The sequence below is a fragment of the Acartia tonsa genome, chromosome 9 (genome assembly GCF_053477335.1).
Source record: "Acartia tonsa isolate MP-2025a chromosome 9, ASM5347733v1, whole genome shotgun sequence".
NCBI lineage: Eukaryota > Metazoa > Arthropoda > Copepoda > Calanoida > Acartiidae > Acartia > Acartia tonsa.
Window position 1 is genome coordinate 19,115,219 of NC_137268.1, and position 20,377 is coordinate 19,135,595.

Below are 20,377 nucleotides of genomic sequence, written 5' to 3' on the forward strand. Positions count from 1 at the left end.
TAAGGGGCGATGGAGAGGCTATGTAGGGCTATGTTATATAAATTAAGGTAAGGGGCTATTAAGGGGCGATGGAGAGGCTATGTAGAGGCTATGTTATATAAATTAAGGTAAGGGGCTATTAAGGGGCGATGGAGAGGCTATGTAGGGGCTATGTTATATAAATTAAGGTAAGGAGCTATTAAGGGGCGATGGAGAGGCTATGTAGGGGCTATGTTATATAAATTAGGGTAAGGGGCTATTCAGGGGCGATGGAGAGGCTATGTAGGGGCTATGTTATATATATTAAGGTAAGGATTATATAAATTAAGGTAAGAGGCTATTAAGGGGCGATGGAGAGGCTATGTAGGGGCTATGCTATATAAATTAAGGTAAGGGGCTATTAAGGGGCGATGGAGAGGCTATGTAGGGCTATGTTATATAAATTAAGGTAAGGGGCTATTAAGGGGCGATGGAGAGGCTATGTAGAGGCTATGTTATATAAATTAAGGTAAGGGGCTATTAAGGGGCGATGGAGAGGCTATGTAGGGGCTATGTTATATAAATTAGGGTAAGGGGCTATTTAGGGGCGATGGAGAGGCTATGTAGGGGCTATGTTATATATATTAAGGTAAGGATTATATAAATTAAGGTAAGAGGCTATTAAGGGGCGATGGAGAGGCTATGTAGGGGCTATGCTATATAAATTAAGGTAAGGGGCTATTAAGGGGCGATGGAGAGGCTATGTAGGGCTATGTTACATAATTAAGGTAAGGGGCTATTAAGGGGCGATGGAGAGGCTATATAGGAGCTTTGTTATATAAATTTAGGTAAGGGGCTATTAAGGGGCGATGGAGAGGCTATGTAGGGGCAATGTTATATAATTAAATTAAGTGGCTATTAAGGGGCGATGGAGAGGCTATGTAGGGCTATGTTATATAAATTAAGGTAAGGGGCTATTAAGGGGCGATGGAGAGGCTATGTAGGGGCTATGCTATATAAATTAAGGTAAGGGGCTATTAAGGGGCGATGGAGAGGCTATGTAGGGCTTTGTTATATAAATTAAGGTAAGGGGCTATTAAGGGGCGATGGAGGAGCGATGTAGGGGCCATCAAGTTGCAATGTAATATAAATTTGGAGAAGGAGCGATGAAGGGGCGATGTAGGAGCGATGAAGGAGCGATGGAGGAGCGATGGAGGAGCTATGTAGGAGCGATGTAGGGGCCATCAAGTTGCAATGTAATATAAATTTGTAGAAGGAGCGATGAAGGGGCGATGTAGGAGCAATGAAGGAGCGATGTAGGAGCGATGTAGGGGCCATCACAGTACAATTTAATATAAATTTGGAGAAGGAGCGATGAAGGAGCGATGTAGGAGCGATGGAGGGGCGATGTAGGGGCCATCAAAGTACAATGTAATATAAATTTGGAGAAGGAGCGATGAAGGGGCGATGTAGGAGCGATGAAGGAGCGATGTAGGAGCGATGTAGGAGTGATGTAGGAGCGATGTAGGGGCCATCACAGTACAATTTAATATAAATTTGGAGAAGGAGCGATGTAGGAGCGATGGAGGGGCGATGTAGGAGCGATGGAGGGGCGATGTAGGAGCCATCAAAGTACAATGTAATATAAATTTGGAGAAGGAGCGATGAAGGAGCAATGGAGGGGCGATGTAGGAGCGTTGGAGGGGCAATGGAGGGGCGATGTAGGGGCCATCAAAGTACAATGTAATATAAATTTGGAGAAGGAGCGATGAAGGGGCGATGTAGGAGCGATGAAGGAGCGATGTAGGAGCGATGTAGGGGCCATCACAGTACAATTTAATATAAATTTGGAGAAGGAGCGATGTAGGAGCGATGGAGGGGCGATGTAGGAGCGATGAAGGAGCGATGTAGGGGCCATCAAGTTGCAATGTAATATAAATTTGGAGAAGGAGCGATGAAGGGGCGATGTAGGAGCGATGAAGGAGCGATGTAGGAGCGATGTAGGGGCCATCACAGTACAATTTAATATAAATTTGGAGAAGGAGCGATGTAGGAGCGATGTAGGGGCCATCACAGTACAATTTAATATAAATTTGGAGAAGGAGCGATGAAGGAGCGATGTAGGAGCGATGAAGGGGCGATGTAGGAGCGATGTAGGGGCCATCAAAGTACAATGTAATATAAATTTGGAGAAGGGGCGATGGAGGAGCGATGTAGGGGCCATCAAGTGGGTTGTTATATAAATTAAGGTAAGGGACTACGGAGGGGCGATGGAGAGGCTATAAAGGAGCCATCATGGGGCTATAGCATAGCCTCTTATCATAAGAGGCGATATGAACGCCCCTTTAAAGGAGCTATTAAGAGGCCATGAAGGAGCTATAGCATAGCCTCTTATCATAAGGGGCGATATGAACGCTCCTTAAAAGGGGCTATCACATCGCTCCATATGATAAGAGGCTATGCTATAGCTCCTTGAAGGAGCTATAGAAAATCATCGCCCCATATGGAGCGATGTCATGGAAAGGACTATACCCAAATAATCTTACTTCTTTATATAATAGAATATATTTCAAACCGAATTTTAGATAGAATTCTTCTATATTCGAGTGGACAAAATGATAATCTATAATACAAAGTAGCTTGATGTCTATCCCTTAAGATCTCGGTAACCACTGAACCGATCGGATTCTACTCTTCAGGGAATATACCTACTGGTCCTATGGTGGTTTTAGGCGTCGGACACCTCAAACCCTCCAAAAATAAAAAATTCCACCTCATTTTTTTTGATGATGAAGATCCTCAATTTTTTTTGTTGTTGTTGCAGAGATCGGTTTTTAATAAATGCCGCGTTTTTTCGACAATTTTTTAGACATTGATTGATTGAACGAAGACGATGGGAGAGTATACAACAAAAGAATTCAAAATTTTAAAATTATTATTATAGCCATTTGTATAATGTCTAATACAACTTAAATCCATTTTCGCTGCATATTTATATTATTAGATATTATACAAATGGCTAAAATGATAACTTTAAAGTTTTGATTTCTTAATTTGTATACTCTGTTAAAATCGTACGAGGCATTGATCTTCAAGATGAAATAAGGTTTAAAATAGAGTATACAACTTAAGGATTCAAAATTTTAAAATTATTATTTTGGCCATTTGTATAATGTCTAATATGCAGATCTAAAAAGATGCATTAATAAATATGCAGCGAAAATGGATTTAAGTTGTATTAGACATTATACAAATGGCTAAAATATTAATTTTAAAATTTTGAATTCTTATGTTGTATACTCTCCCATCGTCTTCGTTCAATCAATCAATGTCTAAAAAATTGTCGAAAAAACGCGGCATTTATTAAAAACCGATCTCTGATGATGAAGATCCACTACACTACATTTTTTATTTTAATTACCTCTTTGGGGCAAAGCCCATAAAAACATAGATACAAAATAATGCTATAAAATTTATCATGACCAACTTGTATACTGGATGCTTCTTGAAAATGTATATCTTCACTAAAAATCACTAAGTATCTTCAATAACAGCCAATAAATTGAAATTCCTTCCATTGCAAGGACAGAATAAGTGAATTATAGAGTAGCTTCGCTAATACAACTAAACTTAAAAAACAAAAGTGATTCATAAAAAAATGATAATATATTTATATCTTGAATCATTCTATACATAAGATTACGAGACACAAAAAGAGTATTTACACAAAAAAATTAAATATATAAACACAAACATCGAGAAATAGAAAAAATAGCTTAAATCCTTTTTTTTTATAAAAAAAAATTCATGCAAATAGGACATTTGGTGTATTTAATAATAATTACAAAGGTTTCACAAATTAAATACTTTTCAATTTTTTAATAATCATAAAATTTGCCCTTCACCTGGATTTATAAATAAGGTCTAAAACGGATCACAATAAGACAAATATTTTTATTAAATGTGTAAAAATGGTGTTCTAATGACAAGAGATGCAAGTGAAGGGTGTTTAGAATTTAAGTTAAAATGCTTCCTTGCATATAAAAAGCATAAAGTTTATTATAATAATTATAATTTAGTTCATAATATTTCTAATAATCATTAATCATAGTTTTTAAATTCATCACTGATCTAATTTTAGGATTCACTTCAAAGTTTTTAATTGTTTGTTGTTCCGCATAACGGCGCTAGTGTGCAACATCCTTGCGGCGCTGATTTGAAACAAAGTTTAGTTTGTTTTTACTCCACGAGATGGCGTTACAATTACTTTTCTATTCAGCAGACTGACCTTCTGGCTGTTCCAATCTAAAATATATAAACAATTAATTTGTTATTAAAAGATGTGTACCTAATTATTATTTTCTAAATATTCTAGATACGTACCTCGCTTTTTATGATGTTTTGATGTCATTATTGTTTTAAAAACCGAACCGGTCTTACTAGATATAAGATACTATTTTTTGGGGAAGCCTAAAGAGACCTAGAGCCTGTACTAACAAAATTGCTATTAATATAATGATCTTGTTTTTGTTATATTTTTTAATTGTCTGTGATTTTTCAGAATCTCCTAGAACCGGTTCTAATCCAGCGGATATTAATCGGTTCCTAAGTCATAATGGAAAAATGGTTACCTTGGCTGGCTAGCTACCATACAACTCTTGGCCACGGATTCGAAAAGTTTCTGAATTTCCGGGGCGCACTGCACAAACTCGTGAGACCAGAACTTGAATGTAGGATTCTGAAAAAAAATATTAGGTTTAAAATGTAATCCTTTTTTATATACAAGTGGCTATGCCCCTAGCATCTAAGGGCTCTTTATTGGACAGGGCATGAAAAGGCAGAAAAATAGCCTAAAACCATGCCCAGACTTATTTATAAAAATAAATTAGCATAAATTCATCTCAGGACCTATACGAAGCTTCACTATAAAGCAGAAACTTATCAGTTCAGTGGTTAGCGAACAAAAAAGCTTACTACTTAAATTATATAATAGAACGTTGTCAAAAAGAAAATATATTTTAAGTGGCCGTTCGAATTTTCTGATAACAATTATAGAGCTGCTACGCTTTCTAAATCTAACTGTCACAGGAATTATCATGCAAAAATAATAAAAAAAAATTCTAACATGCCTGAATTAACGACGTTAATAATAGACAAGATTCGTTTAAAAAAAGGAGAACGGGAGAAGATATTCATATATAATAAATTCAACCAAAATTTTAAATGAACTCGACTACATTCTTAATCATTTTTAATAAAAAAAAGCTTAATTCATTCAAACTCAAGTTTTAAGAATTAAATATTTTACAGAATTTAGTTTAAGTGCACACCATATTCATTTAGAAATTAGATTCATAACATTAACTGGAAATTTCTTGAAATAAAACGAAAAATTATTAAAATGTGCGAACTAGGAAGTAGAATATGTTTTAGCTTTTAGTTTTAACGATATAATTCTTAGTTTAAAATAAAAGGGTAAAATTATTTTTTAGCTATGAAGGGATTCGTCCACCTTTTTGTAATATCATCAAAAGAAATTGATCCGATAACTTTTATTCCGGTTTGGCTTCGAAACCGATTAATATCCGATGGAATAGAACCGGTTCTCAGCCAAACTGAAAAGTCAAATTTAGCATCGTATTACAGACAATTTTTCACGAATATTAAAATTAGGGATGGCAATTCGTCAAATTTTTTGACCGGATTCGGATTCTTACAATACGTATAAAAAATGGCGGATTCCGGATTCTAGCAATATTTTAAAAGGCTTTTTTAAAAAAATTAAAAAATTTAAGTGCTACATATGTCCTAAAAATTAATGTTCTTGGTTTTTTCTATAATTCACTTTCGAGAATTGAACCAGATATTATATATAATGATGATAATCTTTGCCTTCAAAAAATGGGGAGTTGAAAGAAAAAACTAAAGACGCTAATTTTAGCCTACCAATTAAGAATCCGAATCCGCTATTAAAAAACGGATTCCGGATTCGGATTCCAAAATTAACCAAAAATTAGGCGGATTCCGGATTCAAATTGCCATCCCTAATTAAAATAAAAATCATACAATTAAAACCCGTTTTGTTAGACGTGCCTTCAGTCCCTCGAGGCCAATAAAGCTGGTTTAAATCATATAATTTTTCATTTTAATATCGGCGGAAAACTGTTTATTATTCGTTGAGATAAATAACTATCCACTTTTAACTTATAGGGACATGTATAAGGATATATAGGGATAAGATACCAAACATTGAAGAGTTTATATTTTACTAAAATCAGATGCATTCAGATGTAAATAACGTTTTAATTAATCATAAGTCTTTATTATTATAACAACTTACCTTAATCAACTCTATGAAAGTGATAAGAAGTCCCCATGGATGAGGTCTGTTCACAATCAATCTCTCTAACAGCACCCTAAAATAATAATGTTTAAAATCAGATTTTAAAAGAATATTTGACAGGGAACGACTTGAGACGGCTGTATATGATGTTAATTACTGCTTATGTTGGCGACTGGTTTTAAACATTTTTCATTTTAAGTATAAAAATATTATGGTATATCATAATGGCGTGTTTTCCGACATCTAGCCGCTACCATCCGCTTTATTGTCGAATACAGGTTGTCCTAATGGGGCAGCTTAGCTTATGTACGGTCACTGGTAGAAAGGTGCTGGTGGTGATATAAACTAAAAGTGTTGCATGAAGTGCACTTCAGAAAAATGATTTAAACATAAGTTACAGGTATACCCTCAAACATTTTTAATTTTGTACATATTACAATAAAAACATCAAAATTAGTCGAGATGCTGTTTTGTGAAAATAAGTCAGCTATATAAATTGCATATATCAAAAATACAGCTATTTTAAAGTCTTATTTTTAAAACTACGTGGTATAAATTGAACTTCTTTCTTAATATCTTAATGATTTCATTTTCATATCCTTGGTTAATGACTGTTAAACAATAGGTACTATAAATATGTATTCCTCTCTTAAAGTTCTAACAATTAAATTCAATTCCACAAAACATTTCCATTATAAAATAAGCCTGAATAGCTAGGTTGCACAACACTGGCAAGACATTTGTTTCAACCCAATATAAAAATGTTTTAGTTGCATAATTTTAAAGACTAGGTTTCGGTTTAACTTTTCATAAAGTTTTGCTGTTGGAAAAGGGACACATATGCTGCAAAATAGAAGTTATTTCAGTAGATTATGTTTGAAATCAATATTAGGAATAATTCCAAATGAAGAGCATATTTTCAAAAAGGATTAATACTCATGTGTCGTAGTAAAGAATAAATGAAATACATGAATAATAAATTAAAGGGGGGGGGGGGGGGGAGGCGAAAGTGACACTTAACAAAACTAACAAACCAAAACTATAAGTCAACAAAGGAACTCAACTAAAAAAAGAGTTACAGGTCTGAGATTTTGCATGGCAGTTGCTTTATAGGGGTAAAATATGGAACTGTGAAGAAACGGCGGCGCAACTGCCGAAAACCGCCGTTTCTTCACAGTTCCATATTGTACCCCTATAAAGCAACTGCCATGCAAAATGTCAGACCTGTAACTCTTTTTTTAGTTGAGTTCCTTTGACTTTTAGTTTTGGTTTCAAAAAGTGTCACTTTCGCCCCCCCCCCTTTATGCTTAAAAATAATTTTTTTCAATGCAAGTCCCAAGTGTATGCTGAAAGCAAAATATAAATTAAATGTAAACAAAAGGTTGGCGGAAAAGTTTGCAATTTTCCAACAGTTTTCCTTAAATTGCAAGAAAATTGTTCTCAACATTTGCGGTGTTTTAACAAAATATTTTAAAATCTTCGCAAATGGTCTCAAATAATTCCAAATCACCAATATAAAATAAATACGAGAAGTATAAAATAATTTTTTCGCGGCGGCGGAAAACGACGAGGCTACCTATGAAAGATACCAAAACTTTGGGGTAATTACCTATTGACTCAACCAAAAAGATTTTACCCAATTATCTCTAAAACTAAGGGAGTAGCACCCATATTAAATTGCTGGTATGTCGTGTTACGAAACGCAACTTGTAAACATCAAAGCATGACCAAAATGAAGCTACCCCGAATCATCTAAAATTGATGTTAATTCAAAAATATATCTTTATCAACCATAGGAAATTTGCTGTAATACAATATACTTATTTGTGGGGATACTTTTATTTAATTGTTGTCATGTGTGGTCCCAAAAAGCATTCAGAATAAAAGAGGAAGGATAAAAATGGGTTCTACGGAAAGTTATAATGATTCCAGGGAAAGGGAATGTGATTCTGACAAACAACTCTAAGTGAAAATTTCACTCCTTCCCTTTCTTCCCCCTTCTTATCCGCTTCCCTTTCAGTTACACCAAAAAACAATTTTTAATCCAACAAAATATTTAATTTTCGGCAATTTCAAATGGAATTAATTGGTTGAGTGTGGTTTTCAGCAAACATTTTTAACGATCTTGAATTGGTTTTAGGATATTCTTATAGGGACAAAATCAAATTTCATTTAAAACATTTTTTATTCTTCAGAATGTGTGTCGCTGTCTTTTTACTGTATTTAGTATTCGCCAGAAAGTATGGCAACAAAAACAATCTTATCCATAACAAACATAAAATTCAAGAAGATTTCTATTATTTTATCTCAATAAAAAGTCAGCTAGAGATAGTTGATCGAATTCCTTAGGATAAAGCTGGCTATTGGCAAATTATGAAATCGTATTATTTATTAAGTCATATGTACTAAATACAGGGGGGGGGGGGGGGGGGGAGAAAAAATATGTGGTTTGGGGAAAGAAATGTAAAAATTTAGAAGACTGAAAACATTTTTTTTCCCATTTTCCTCCCCTCCTTGGTGAAACAAAACTAAAAGAATACGTGGGAGAGGGGGATAATAAGGATAAAACAAAGACTTCTGAAAATATTTTTTCATTTTTCCCCTTCCTTGCTGGAAAAAACTAGGAGGGGAAAAAATAATAAAAATTGCATCAGGGGAAAAAAGGAAATCTTGTGCAGTATATACACCCTGCTAATATCAACTATAATCTTCGAATGAATAACTATTTAAGTTGGACGGATTAATGTCTAAGTAATTTTTAAGAATCTACATAACATATTTAAAATGAATCAAAGAGTATAAGCTGCGCTAGCGACCAACACAATTAAAAAGAGATTTCATTCATAAAAGTAAATTAAAATGTTCCTAAAATCAACACTATAACAATACACTCAATATACATTTTTCACCTTTTTTTAAATATTAACTCTTATATAAGATAAATCTTTTAAATTTAAATAATGAATAATTTTAAAGCGTAGCATTTATACAATCTATAAATATAAGGACATTCACCAGGGATAAGACAATGGTCGATAATTGATGTACATCTCAAAGATTAAAATTAGTGGTTGAAACGTATGGACACTCAACTAAATGAACCAACAAATCAAAATCTAACAAAAGTCCCCAAGATTGTTCAGCCGAGAAATTACGAGACTTTGGGGACTAGTGTAATTTAAAGGCTAATGTTCCTTTCTCCCTTGGGTCATTCTTCTTTAAAAATTATGTTTTTTTGTCCAACTAGATGATTTCTTAAACTAACCCCTGCAGGAATCATTGTACACTAACCTTGTAATCTGTTCCTGGATGGCCTCGGTGTTAGCCTCTCCAAACAGGTATAGCAGGAGACAGGAGAAATAGTGCGTGTGAGAGTTGGGGTACCGAAGCTGGTTGGCAATACAGTTCAGGAACAGGTATCGACCCTCAGTGTCCATATCAACAGCCAAGTTCTAAAAAAACAATTAAATCATTAAAATCTCATTCAGAAGCGTACAGAAGGGGACTGTAGGGAGGTGTCAACAACCCATTAAAATTAATGAACTGCCTTCCCCTTTTTCACCCCCTGGTGAATTACAGTGCACGCCACTGATAGTATTCTTCTTCTCACAAATATTGTGTGTGAATTCTGCCATTTGTAGGTTATAAATATTTGGATTGGGGAGAAGGGGGAGGGGGGTTTCTTCCCTCAACATTTGGAATATTACTAAAATTTTAATGAGATACAGCAATTGAACTTTTTCAAATCCGTGATAAATTCACTGAGTGAAAAAGTGTCTGATACTTAGGTAGTTATTTATTGAAATATATTTTGGTGAACATGGCACCCTCTTTAGTCTAAATGACATAAATCATATTAATTTAATTTACATATTTAAAGATAAGTAAAAATAACGAAATTATTTTATGGATAATTAGACATCAGACCAAATATACTGAAGCTTTTTACTTATTATGTAATGTTAATTATTAATGTATTGATAGGATTGGCTTTTTATTAAAAAGTGAACATCATGAATGGTGTTTACTAAGTCCATTAATGTGTCTACACTTTTTCTGCCCATTTTCCTGGGTCAAATAATCCTTAATTAACAAGGATAAAAACAACTAAAGATGCGAAGCATCTTCAAAAATCCCGACTTGTGTTTTTAAGTTTATCAAACTATAAAACAAACAAGATGTTATAAGCTTAAAGTCGTTTTGTGCGGGGAGAGGGCAAAGGAAGTATGTATAACATCCCTCTTATTTTCAACGATTTTCTAATCAACTAATATTTTGTTAATAAAAAAATACGGGTATAGCCAATTTCGTGACAACGCCCCTTAAGGGGCGTTTCGTCGTATTTTCAAAGTAGCTTTTGATGTGTTATTTTAAGTTATGTTAGGTGATAGCTCCATAGAGTTAGGCAATTGGCCCCGCAGGGTTAGAGCCCCCCCCCCCCCACAGGGGCTAGAAATAGGAGAAAATCTACTGTGAAATTACGACGAGACGCCCCTAAAAAGGAGTTGTCACGAAAGGGAATATAATTACTTCTTAGGATTCTTTTCTTGTATGTACACAGTTATACACCCCCCCCCCCTCAAACATGTTTGTTAATAATTACACATTACCTAATATGCATAATTAATACTATCCGACACGAAACAAAAAACTGCAGCCAATATCAATCAAAAAAAAGGTAATAAATTAGGACGGTAATGAAGGATAGAGTATAAACTTATCATGTGTCAGAAAAACAAGGAAAAACGTCATTTTTTTATTAGTAGCAACGCTGCTGTATAAAGTAACCTTTTCAATTTTTTATTCACACGCCCCCCCTCTCCGTTTATACTTCTTGTATTACATACTATAAAGGCTTTTGAGGTGTTGGGAAGAAGTCCACCCCACAATTTTTAATTTTAGATTTTTTCTATTGGCGATTTCTCTTCGGAGGGTGGTGGATAAGCTACATTCTAAGGGATAACCATATCCTATATTTTTATAAGTTTTTAAGATAAGAAGAAAAGGAATTAAGAGCAAATGAATGACAAATGAAATTAAAATATTTGAAATTAAAGTCTACTTTATAACTTGAGCCATAAATAGTAGGTAGATGTTTTCCAACATATTGTGGCTGAACATGCTACTAATGCTTGCTCATCAATAAGAATCAATATATTGACAACAATTTTACCCCTGTCATAATATCCACGTTTGTTCTATATCCATTTTAATAAGCCATTATGAGCAGGGATCTAGAGGGATAAGACATACAATGCCCGATAAATTGATGTAAATTCCCAATGATGATACTTAAAATTACTACATCTGTATATTAAAATTAATGGTTCAAAAATTTTAACAATCGACTTAATTAAGCAACCAATCAAAATTCACTAAGTCGCTAAAATTGTTAAGCCAAGGAAAAAGAAAAAGTTATTATAAAACTTTGGGGACTAGTGTAATAAGTATGCTCACCTGGAAGATATCCATATGAGAAGAATGAGCAATGCTTGACATGCTGGGGCTAAGATTCTTCCCACGAATATACTGGATTGCCTAAAAAATATAAAATATATTGGATATCTAGAACAACGATGGTGGAACAGTTGTTCATCGCATCGTATTATAAACAGCTTTCCTTTGGATATAAAAATGTACAATTATAAGATTAAAACCAGTTTTATTTAGCCCAGAGATACCGAAGGCAAGGGTTAAAAAATTGGTTTTAATCTCATAGTTGTTCTTTTTATATTCGTATAAAACTGGATATACAAGGCTATGCATCATTTCTCAGTATGGCTGAGAACCATTAATCGGTTTCGAAGCGATACTGGACAAAATTTACTTATTTTAAAGTTAACGTTCAATAATATGCTTCCCTGAAGAGGTAATCTCCTTTAAAGTAGTCTTGAACAATAGATTAACTGAACAATAGATTAATATTCCTCGCTTTTCTTAAGTAAATTTCCGACTTTGATAGCTGAAAATTTGTGTTGAAGTTAGAAAAAAGATGAATCTACTTATGTTTAATGTAAATAACTTAATTGTTGTATATGATTATGTTTAATAAGTTTTTGCTTTCTCCCCGTCTCTTTAAACCCTTAATTCACAACTGCATTATTAATCTGACAGACCCCACAAGAATAAATCCTAGAGCAGGTAATATCATTACTATACCTGTGTTCCGACATACATGACCAGAGCATTGATCATGGAAATATTGTATCTCATTCCTGGCTCATTCGATACCTTAACAAATCAATCATAAATTATTATTTATGCTTAATAAAACCTTTACTCTCATATTATTTCGGATTTCTAAAAACTCTTAAAAATCAGTATCAATAAATTTTTTATATATTTTACTATTCTCCAAAAATTACAACCACCTTTAAATTAAATAAAAGTAACAGGGTGTCAATGTGTCTGTCTGTGTGTAGCGAACAATCTCTTCTACAGGAAAAATAATATCTGCCCCCCCCCCCCATAAAAAATACTACTTTTTAACATTGAAATAAACAGTGGAGTGTCGTCCACACCCCTTTCTTCAAGTGCCCCTAGAAGCCTCTAGCCGCTAGTGTAATAAAATGAAATTAAAAAGGTTGAAATCTTCAAGAAAAGAAGATCCAACTATTCATCAAACAATCTATAGCAACCTCCCCCCCCCTTTTTTTTTTTAAAAAAGCAGTAAAGCCGACAGGTATGGTCTATAGAGTAGCTAGGTATATTAAACTAAATCTGGATTGAATGTACACGAGTGGTATCTCATTCATAACCACTTAACTTTATTAATAAAACTCTCTTTCAAGTGATCCCTGTAGGTGTGCAGTTGATCCCGCAAATAATTCACTTCACAAAACAGCATAATCTATAATACAAAGTAGAACGATGTCTGTCTGTCCGTCCGTCTGAAGCTTAAGATCTCGGTAACCACTGAACCGATCGGATTCTACTCTTCAGGGTATATACCTATTGGTCCTGGGGTGGGACACCCCCAACCCCCCCAAAAACAAAAAAATCCCACCCCCCATTTTTTTTTTGTTGCTGAAGATTTCCTTGGTCCTTTTTGTTTTGTAGAAGCTTTCCTTGGTCCTTTTGGTTTTGTAGGATATTTCCTTGGTCCTTTTACGAATTTCACCTCAATTTTTTTATCACCTCTTGAAGCAAAGCCCCTAGAGGCTAGGGGCGAAACCGCTAGTATTGTATAAAGTAGTAAGTTATTGTCTGAAGGTTAAAATTTCGATAACTATTGAACTACATGACTTGTTCATTTAATGGAAGCTTTTCATTGGTCCCGAGATGGTTTAAGCCAATTTTTTTTTGGCATTCCCTACTTCTTTCAAAACAGCGCCCTTAGATACTAGGGATGCAGCCGCTAGTATTATATAAAGATATTTTTGTAAATAGCCTAAGATATAGATATCGATAACTACTAGTTAATCCAATGGAGTTCTTTGTTTTATGGAAACTTCGGTTTTGGGCTTTTTAAAGCTTTCCCTACCCTTCGATGTCCCATCAAAAACTGCCCTCCCTTATTTTCAACATATGTATACATGCTCTATATCGATGCAGTTTTTACCTTTGCTATGGTATAAAAGTATGAAGACGCAAAAAAAGTGAATCTATGTTTAGAATTTTTTTGCTGAAATATTATAAGCCTTTCATATAACCTTACTTATAAATATAAATGAATATTACACTATTAATGTAATGAATAACTTTTATTTTTTATCCGTCACGTGTTCTATAAGAAAACACTCATTTTAATTGACTTTTTACTAAGGATAATTTCCGCCGAATGCTTACCAGTTATAAACAATGATGAAAATACATAATTTGCAAGATTCTATAAGTAGAAATTGTCACCAAAAACATTATTACACCAGTCCCCAATGTTTTATAAGAACGTTTTCTTATTAGTTGGCTCTACAACTTTGAGGGTTTTAAGTTAATTTTGATTAGTTGGTTTGATAAGTTGAGTGTATAAACATTTCAACCAATAATTGTATTCTACACTACAGAGGGGTAATTTTGTGTGTAATCATTTGGGATGTAAATAAATTTATCGTCTTATCCCATTACATCCATGACGTATGTCACACCCTAAGAATAAGTTAATCTACCTGTAGATTAGTTCGTAGTTCAGACAGGAAGCTGACCGGGGTCCTGTTCTTCAGGTAGCTGTCCAGGTCCTTCTTGAACTGGGGCTTGATCATCGTCGCGAAGTTGGTCACCATGCGGGGCGCTATCGAGATCTCAGTCAACATGTCAACCTAAACACATTGTTTAAAAGTAAAATCAAAACAGTAAAGATTCTGTGTCAATCCGTATGTCTGTTCCGAAAGATCTTGCTAACTGCTGAACCGATATGATTATCCTTAACAGTGTAGCTTCTCATATATAATATACTAGGAAGGTTTTTTCAAAGCTTTTTTTGGGGAGAATACTACCACCCTTCCAAGAGAAAAAAAAGACCTTCCAAAAATATTGAAATAAACTTTCAGAACTAAAATTGAAAAAGCGGGATGGCGTCATCTCCCCACCCCTCAAGTGCCCCTAGAGGCCTTAGTATAAAGATAACAGTCACTCTAAGTAGACCAGCTATTATTCTCGCCTAGAGATTAATCACACGATCAGTAGACATGTCAGTTCTGCAGTTGCCGATATCTTAAGGGGAGAACAAAAGAAAGGACAGGCGAACATCATGTGCTTTGTTAGATTTTTGTATTCATAATTAATTCAATTAAAATTAGATGTACTAAATGTGTTAAAAATTCTAAAATCATGTGTCATTATTTTTGATAAAAATGTGACCTTTTTTGAAGCACATGTGAGAAAAAAAGTTAATCCAATCAAAAACTTCACATTGTGTAAATCAAATACACCAGGAAGGTATTTTTAAGATAAGGATTAAGGATCTATATTTCTAAAAACAAATAAACAGAATATCAAACAGAAAGGTTTGGATGTAAAAATTAAAACACTAGAAGCTACGCCCCTAGAGGCCTCTTGGGGGACAATTGAGGGAAAAAAAGGGAGTCGACCCTCAACTTTGTTACATTAAAATCTGCCAATTATAGCTTTAAAAAAGGGCCTCGAAGAAAGTTAATAATAATTCTTAATTTTTAACTATACCTGCAAAAATTATTCTAATATGTTAAGAGAAAAAATGTTCTTAGCACCCTGGCCTGGGTATTTTAAAAGTTTGAATTATTCTCAGATTGGAAAAGAAATTGGTTGACCTATATATACATTTAAGTATGCTTAGTAGCACAGCTGCTCTACAGTTGCTTTTTTGTGTTCATTAATTTCTAAAATTTATCAACTTTAAAAAAAAAAAGTCATAGTATTTTTTGTATAGGTAATAAATTATGTTTAATGTAAAAAATTACTCTACAGACTAACTTATGACCAATATTGAAGGTATCTAAAGGGATAACCCAATGGCCGATAAATTGATGTACATCACAACTGATGATACACTAAAGTACCCCTTCTTTAGATTAAAATTAGTTTTTGAATACTCAACTTAATGAAGCAACCAATTAAAATTCACTTTAGTCCTTTAAGTTGTTGAGCCCAAGAATAAGAAAACATTATTAAAAAACTTTGGGGACTAGTGTAGTAAATAGTCCAATGTCCCCTCTCTCTCAGCCAATGTTGTCCTTGTTATATTGAAATTATCCAGCAAGGTATCTAGTTACCACAATGTCACCATGAGAATTAGAAACCACACGTAAAAACATGTGTGAGTGTGTGTGTGTGTTTTTGGACAATTTAACTTTTTAAATTAAAGAAATACATTTTTTTATTAGTTTTAAAAAGTCCTACTTTTAAAAAATATATTTAGCAAAAAAATAATATTCATTTAATTTCAAAACGGGGGTAATAGTTAAGGAAGGCCAATCTGAAGAAAAAAATATACATCTACAAAATGAGGGGGGCGGAAGTGCTTTTAAGAGGTAGGTACAATATGGAACTGTGAAGAAACGGCGTTGGAAACGCCACTCCCGCTAAAAACCGCCGTGTCCCGCAGATTTTTTTTTAGTTTTTTCTCGCTAAATTAGACAATTTTCAAAAATTTCCTTTAAAAAAATTGCATGTGCAAATATATTGAACGGCATCATACTTCTAGTAAAACCACACTTCTCTTCTCCTGCAATAGCAGCCTTCCATTTTCTTGTCTTTCCTTATAATTGAATTTTGCTAGAAAAGCAAAAAAAATTCGGCGGGTTTTTGGCGGGAGCGGTGGTTACGACGCCATTTCTTCACAGCAATTGCCATAGCAAATCTCAAAGCTGTAACTCTTTATTTAGTTGATTTCCTTAGCCTTTTAGTTTTGGTTTAAGTGTCACTTTCGCCTTCCCCCCTTTTTAGGAAATGGAACTTCGGATTTTAACTAGCTGCAAAGGTCTAGGAAAATAGGTTTGAGGATACAAAAATATTTCTATCCTCAATAATAAAAAAAAAACAGGATCTGTGTCTGTCTGTAACGAAGGATTTCCCAAACCGCTGAACCGAAATGGTTCTCCTTTACAGTGGAGCCTTTTATATGTTCATGGAAGGAGATGGGGGGATGGTATAGCTCCTCTCCCTACCCAGTATTTTTCTTTTTAAAACTTAGATTGAAAATGGGAGTGTGGACTCCCCTCACCAACCTAGGAGCGTGGCAGCTGGTCTTTAATAAAACAATTGGATTTTTTTGACAGTTTCAAAATTTCCTCTCTTTCAACATACGTACTATGAGAAAAAAAATATAAAAAATGCCAAAAAAGACATGGATTCCAAGTAAAGTACATCAATCTTTTATCTATTTAAATTTTACTTAAAAAATAAATAGATAAGTCACATGTAATTGATGTTGTCATATATTTGAACACATGTATTTAAGTATGGTTTCATTGTACTTTATCTTAATAGAAATAGGATAATTTAAAATTAAATCAATTATTTATAACTTTTTTAATTCTGAAAAGTACAGTAAACTGTTAGCTTAGCAACTAAATGTACAGTGTACAGCGGACACAGTAAAAAATGGGGAGGTAGGTTGTGCTAAAATTTCGTAAAGGTGTAAGTATTAATGCTTAAAAACGGTAGTAGAATGATAATATTTACTAAATGTGGTATTGAATAGAACCATAGACAAAAGATATAATATATTTATATTTAGTGAATATTATCGTTCTACTACTATTTTTAAGCCTTAAAACACACACTTTTAAGGATTTTACCCGCAACCTTCTTTTCCCATATATTTGTATTTTGTGAATATTATCGTTCTACTAGGTACTGTTTTTAATCCTTAAAACTCACACTTACGGAATTTTAGCACCACCTACCGCCCCCTATCTACCACCCTTTCAAACGTTACTTTCTAAACCAAAACCCAGTTATTTTATCACAAGAAAGGGGGGAGGCGGATGTGCCACTTTTTGAAACCAAAAGTAAAACGTGCATGATCTCAGCCGTAGAGTTACAGCTCTAAAATTCTGCACAGCCGTTGCTTTTGTAGTGAACAATATGGAACTGTGAAGAACAGCGGCGGAACCGTTGCTCCCGCCGAAAACCGCCGTTTCCCGCCGAATTTTGTTTTGCCTTTTCTCGCCATAATAGACAATTTTCAATCATCTGAGATAAACTTTTTTTTTCATAAAAATTTCGCTTATACTTTAACTTGACACTTGCAATCTTTTTAAATATTGACATGTTTGAAATACAAGTGTCACGTGAAAATATAAGGGAAATTTTTATGAGAAAAAAAGTTTATCTCAGATGATAAAGAACTGTCTAATTTGGCGAAAAAAGGCAAAAAAAATTCGGCGGGAAACGGCGGTTCCGCCGCCGTTTCTTCACAGTTCCATATTGTTCTACACAAAAGCAACTGCTGTGCCGAATTTTAGAGTTATAACTCTTTTATGGGCTGAGATCATGCACGTTTTTACTTTTTGTTTCAAAAAGTGGCAAAAACCTACCTTCAAGTTTGGTGTGAATGGATCCGGAAGTCTCATACTGCGTGGGAAAGCGGAGAGGATCAAGTTGCGCATCTGAATACAGTTGGGCGGGATCACATCACAGAACCTTAATACAAAATTTTAATATATTTGTTGATAAAAATTCATCTCCACAATTTTATAATACATTTTGATTGAGTACAACTATAGTGGCGTGCACTTGGTTTTATCAGGGGCCTAACTATGCCCCCCCCCCCCAAACCGCGAAGGATTGAGGGGGGGGGGGGCAATAATGTATCTCCAATAATGATACACCCCTTCTATGGATTACAACTTGTGACAATTTGGACAATCAACGTAATAAACCAACCAATCATAATTCAAAAAAATTCCCCAAAGTTAGATAAGAAAACGTTATCATAAAACAAGGGGACTATTGAAATGAACAACCCTATGTCCACTCAATCCAAGCCAATTACATTATGACTGATAGACTTACCCATAATGATAATCACAGAGGAACTCTGGGAAATCATGGAGCAGGACCAGAAGGACCCGCAGGGTTCCCCTGTACAACTTCTGCACGGGCTTGGCCAGCTCAGCATTGCGCAAGAACGGCGACAGGAACTTGAACAGCGCAGTCAACAACTAAAATATCAGGGATATAATGGAGAATTCAATAAGATAATTTATTTGTTGTACCTCTAACCACCTATTATGAAAACAAGCAGTCAAAATTTTGAACACTATCAGTCTATAAACAAACAGTCAAAATTCCATATAAATACCCAAAGTTTTTAGCCCACCAATAAGATATTGTGGTTTAAACTTTGGGTACCAGTGTAATAACAGTCCAAATATTCGTCTGTAATATCATTTTCTAACAAATTTTCTGTTAAAAACCCTGCAAGGTTTGTAACCATTTATTTTACCCCTACTAAAATATTTACCTGACTATACATAGGCCATCCTTTCTGGTTCTGTGTGAGGCTGAGAATCCTGCCAATGAAAACCCTGTGGGATACAATCTCCAGCCAGGCGTAAGCAAAACCTGGAGCCTTGCTAGGACGCAGGATGTTCAGCATGTTGCAGTACGCGGTTAATACCTGAAATTTGGTTTAACAATAATTAGAGTTTGGAAAATCAATAAGAAAAATTCCTTCAAAGAGCCTTGTCGAACATTGAACCCTCTTCCCCTCCTTATTTTTAAATCAATAAATGAGGCAAAGGAAAAAAAACACCCCTTACATTCAAAATTATTTTTAAAATAGGGGGGGGGGGGACGGTGATTTACAGACACGTTAAGGCATGCCTAGGCACAAACTTGAAGAAAATATTTTTTTTTCTTTTATTGAGATTCTTATATGCAATGTAATAATGAATACCTAAACAACCTAATTTAGAACTTTCTGTACTGTATGAGGATAATAAAATTTTTTGAAAATGTATAAAGTAATTTTTTACCTGGAAGTTAATATTCTCCAGAATTTGATCGGGGGCATTCAGTTCCAAGTACAGCATAATAAATATCCTAAACAAAATTGACTTTTAAAATTATCTTGCCATTATAAGGCTATCAAGGATTTATATCATTTCAGATTAGGACACTCAACCAATTACATTGTCTATCAAACTATGTAATCTACCTTGCAAAACTTTCACGTTCGGTTTTAATCCGTAAAAATCTACGTAAAAATCCGTAAAAATCTACGTAAAAATCACCAATTTTTTTTACCAAGGGGTAGTTTCACGAAATGCATTTGAACTTAATTTAGTGAACCGCATATTTTTAGTAGCGAAGCTACTCTATAATTCACTTTGTCCGTCCGTCCGTCAGTCCGTCAGTCAGTCCGTCAGTCCGTCAGTCCGTAACGCTATGGGGGAAATGGGATTTACTCAGCTCCTATAAAAGATAGAATTCTGAAATTTTTTGACAACATTCCCATCATTAAGGAGCACAATTAACTATAAAACATCACTGGCGGTCGGACGGCTTTTTAGCAGGGTTTAGGCTATTTTTAGATTTTCCACATTTTCCCCCATATCTTTGGTGTTTATGGTCCGATTTTCAAAATTCTTTCAGTTAAAGATATCAAAATTAAATTTTCCGTCGTTTGGAGAAAACAACAATAACGGTCAGACT

General features: G+C 34.4%; 1 protein-coding gene across 1 annotated transcript in view; it reads right to left on the reverse strand.

Annotated features, from left to right (window-relative positions):
- Positions 1 to 3,605: 3,605 nt before the first annotated feature.
- Not1 (CCR4-NOT transcription complex subunit 1) overlaps positions 3,606 to 20,377 on the reverse strand; it is a 92,517-nt gene continuing 75,745 nt past the window's right edge. The window contains exons 55-65 of the mRNA XM_080172057.1: positions 19,699 to 19,765; positions 19,185 to 19,340; positions 18,734 to 18,882; positions 18,256 to 18,361; positions 14,407 to 14,556; positions 12,461 to 12,532; positions 11,759 to 11,839; positions 9,593 to 9,753; positions 6,299 to 6,374; positions 4,590 to 4,696; positions 3,606 to 4,263 (exon numbers count right to left, since the gene is read on the reverse strand). Coding sequence (XP_080028183.1) covers positions 4,230 to 4,263; positions 4,590 to 4,696; positions 6,299 to 6,374; positions 9,593 to 9,753; positions 11,759 to 11,839; positions 12,461 to 12,532; positions 14,407 to 14,556; positions 18,256 to 18,361; positions 18,734 to 18,882; positions 19,185 to 19,340; positions 19,699 to 19,765 — 1,159 coding nt within the window. The 3' untranslated portion in view covers positions 3,606 to 4,229. The remainder of the gene's footprint in view (positions 4,264 to 4,589; positions 4,697 to 6,298; positions 6,375 to 9,592; positions 9,754 to 11,758; positions 11,840 to 12,460; positions 12,533 to 14,406; positions 14,557 to 18,255; positions 18,362 to 18,733; positions 18,883 to 19,184; positions 19,341 to 19,698; positions 19,766 to 20,377) is intronic.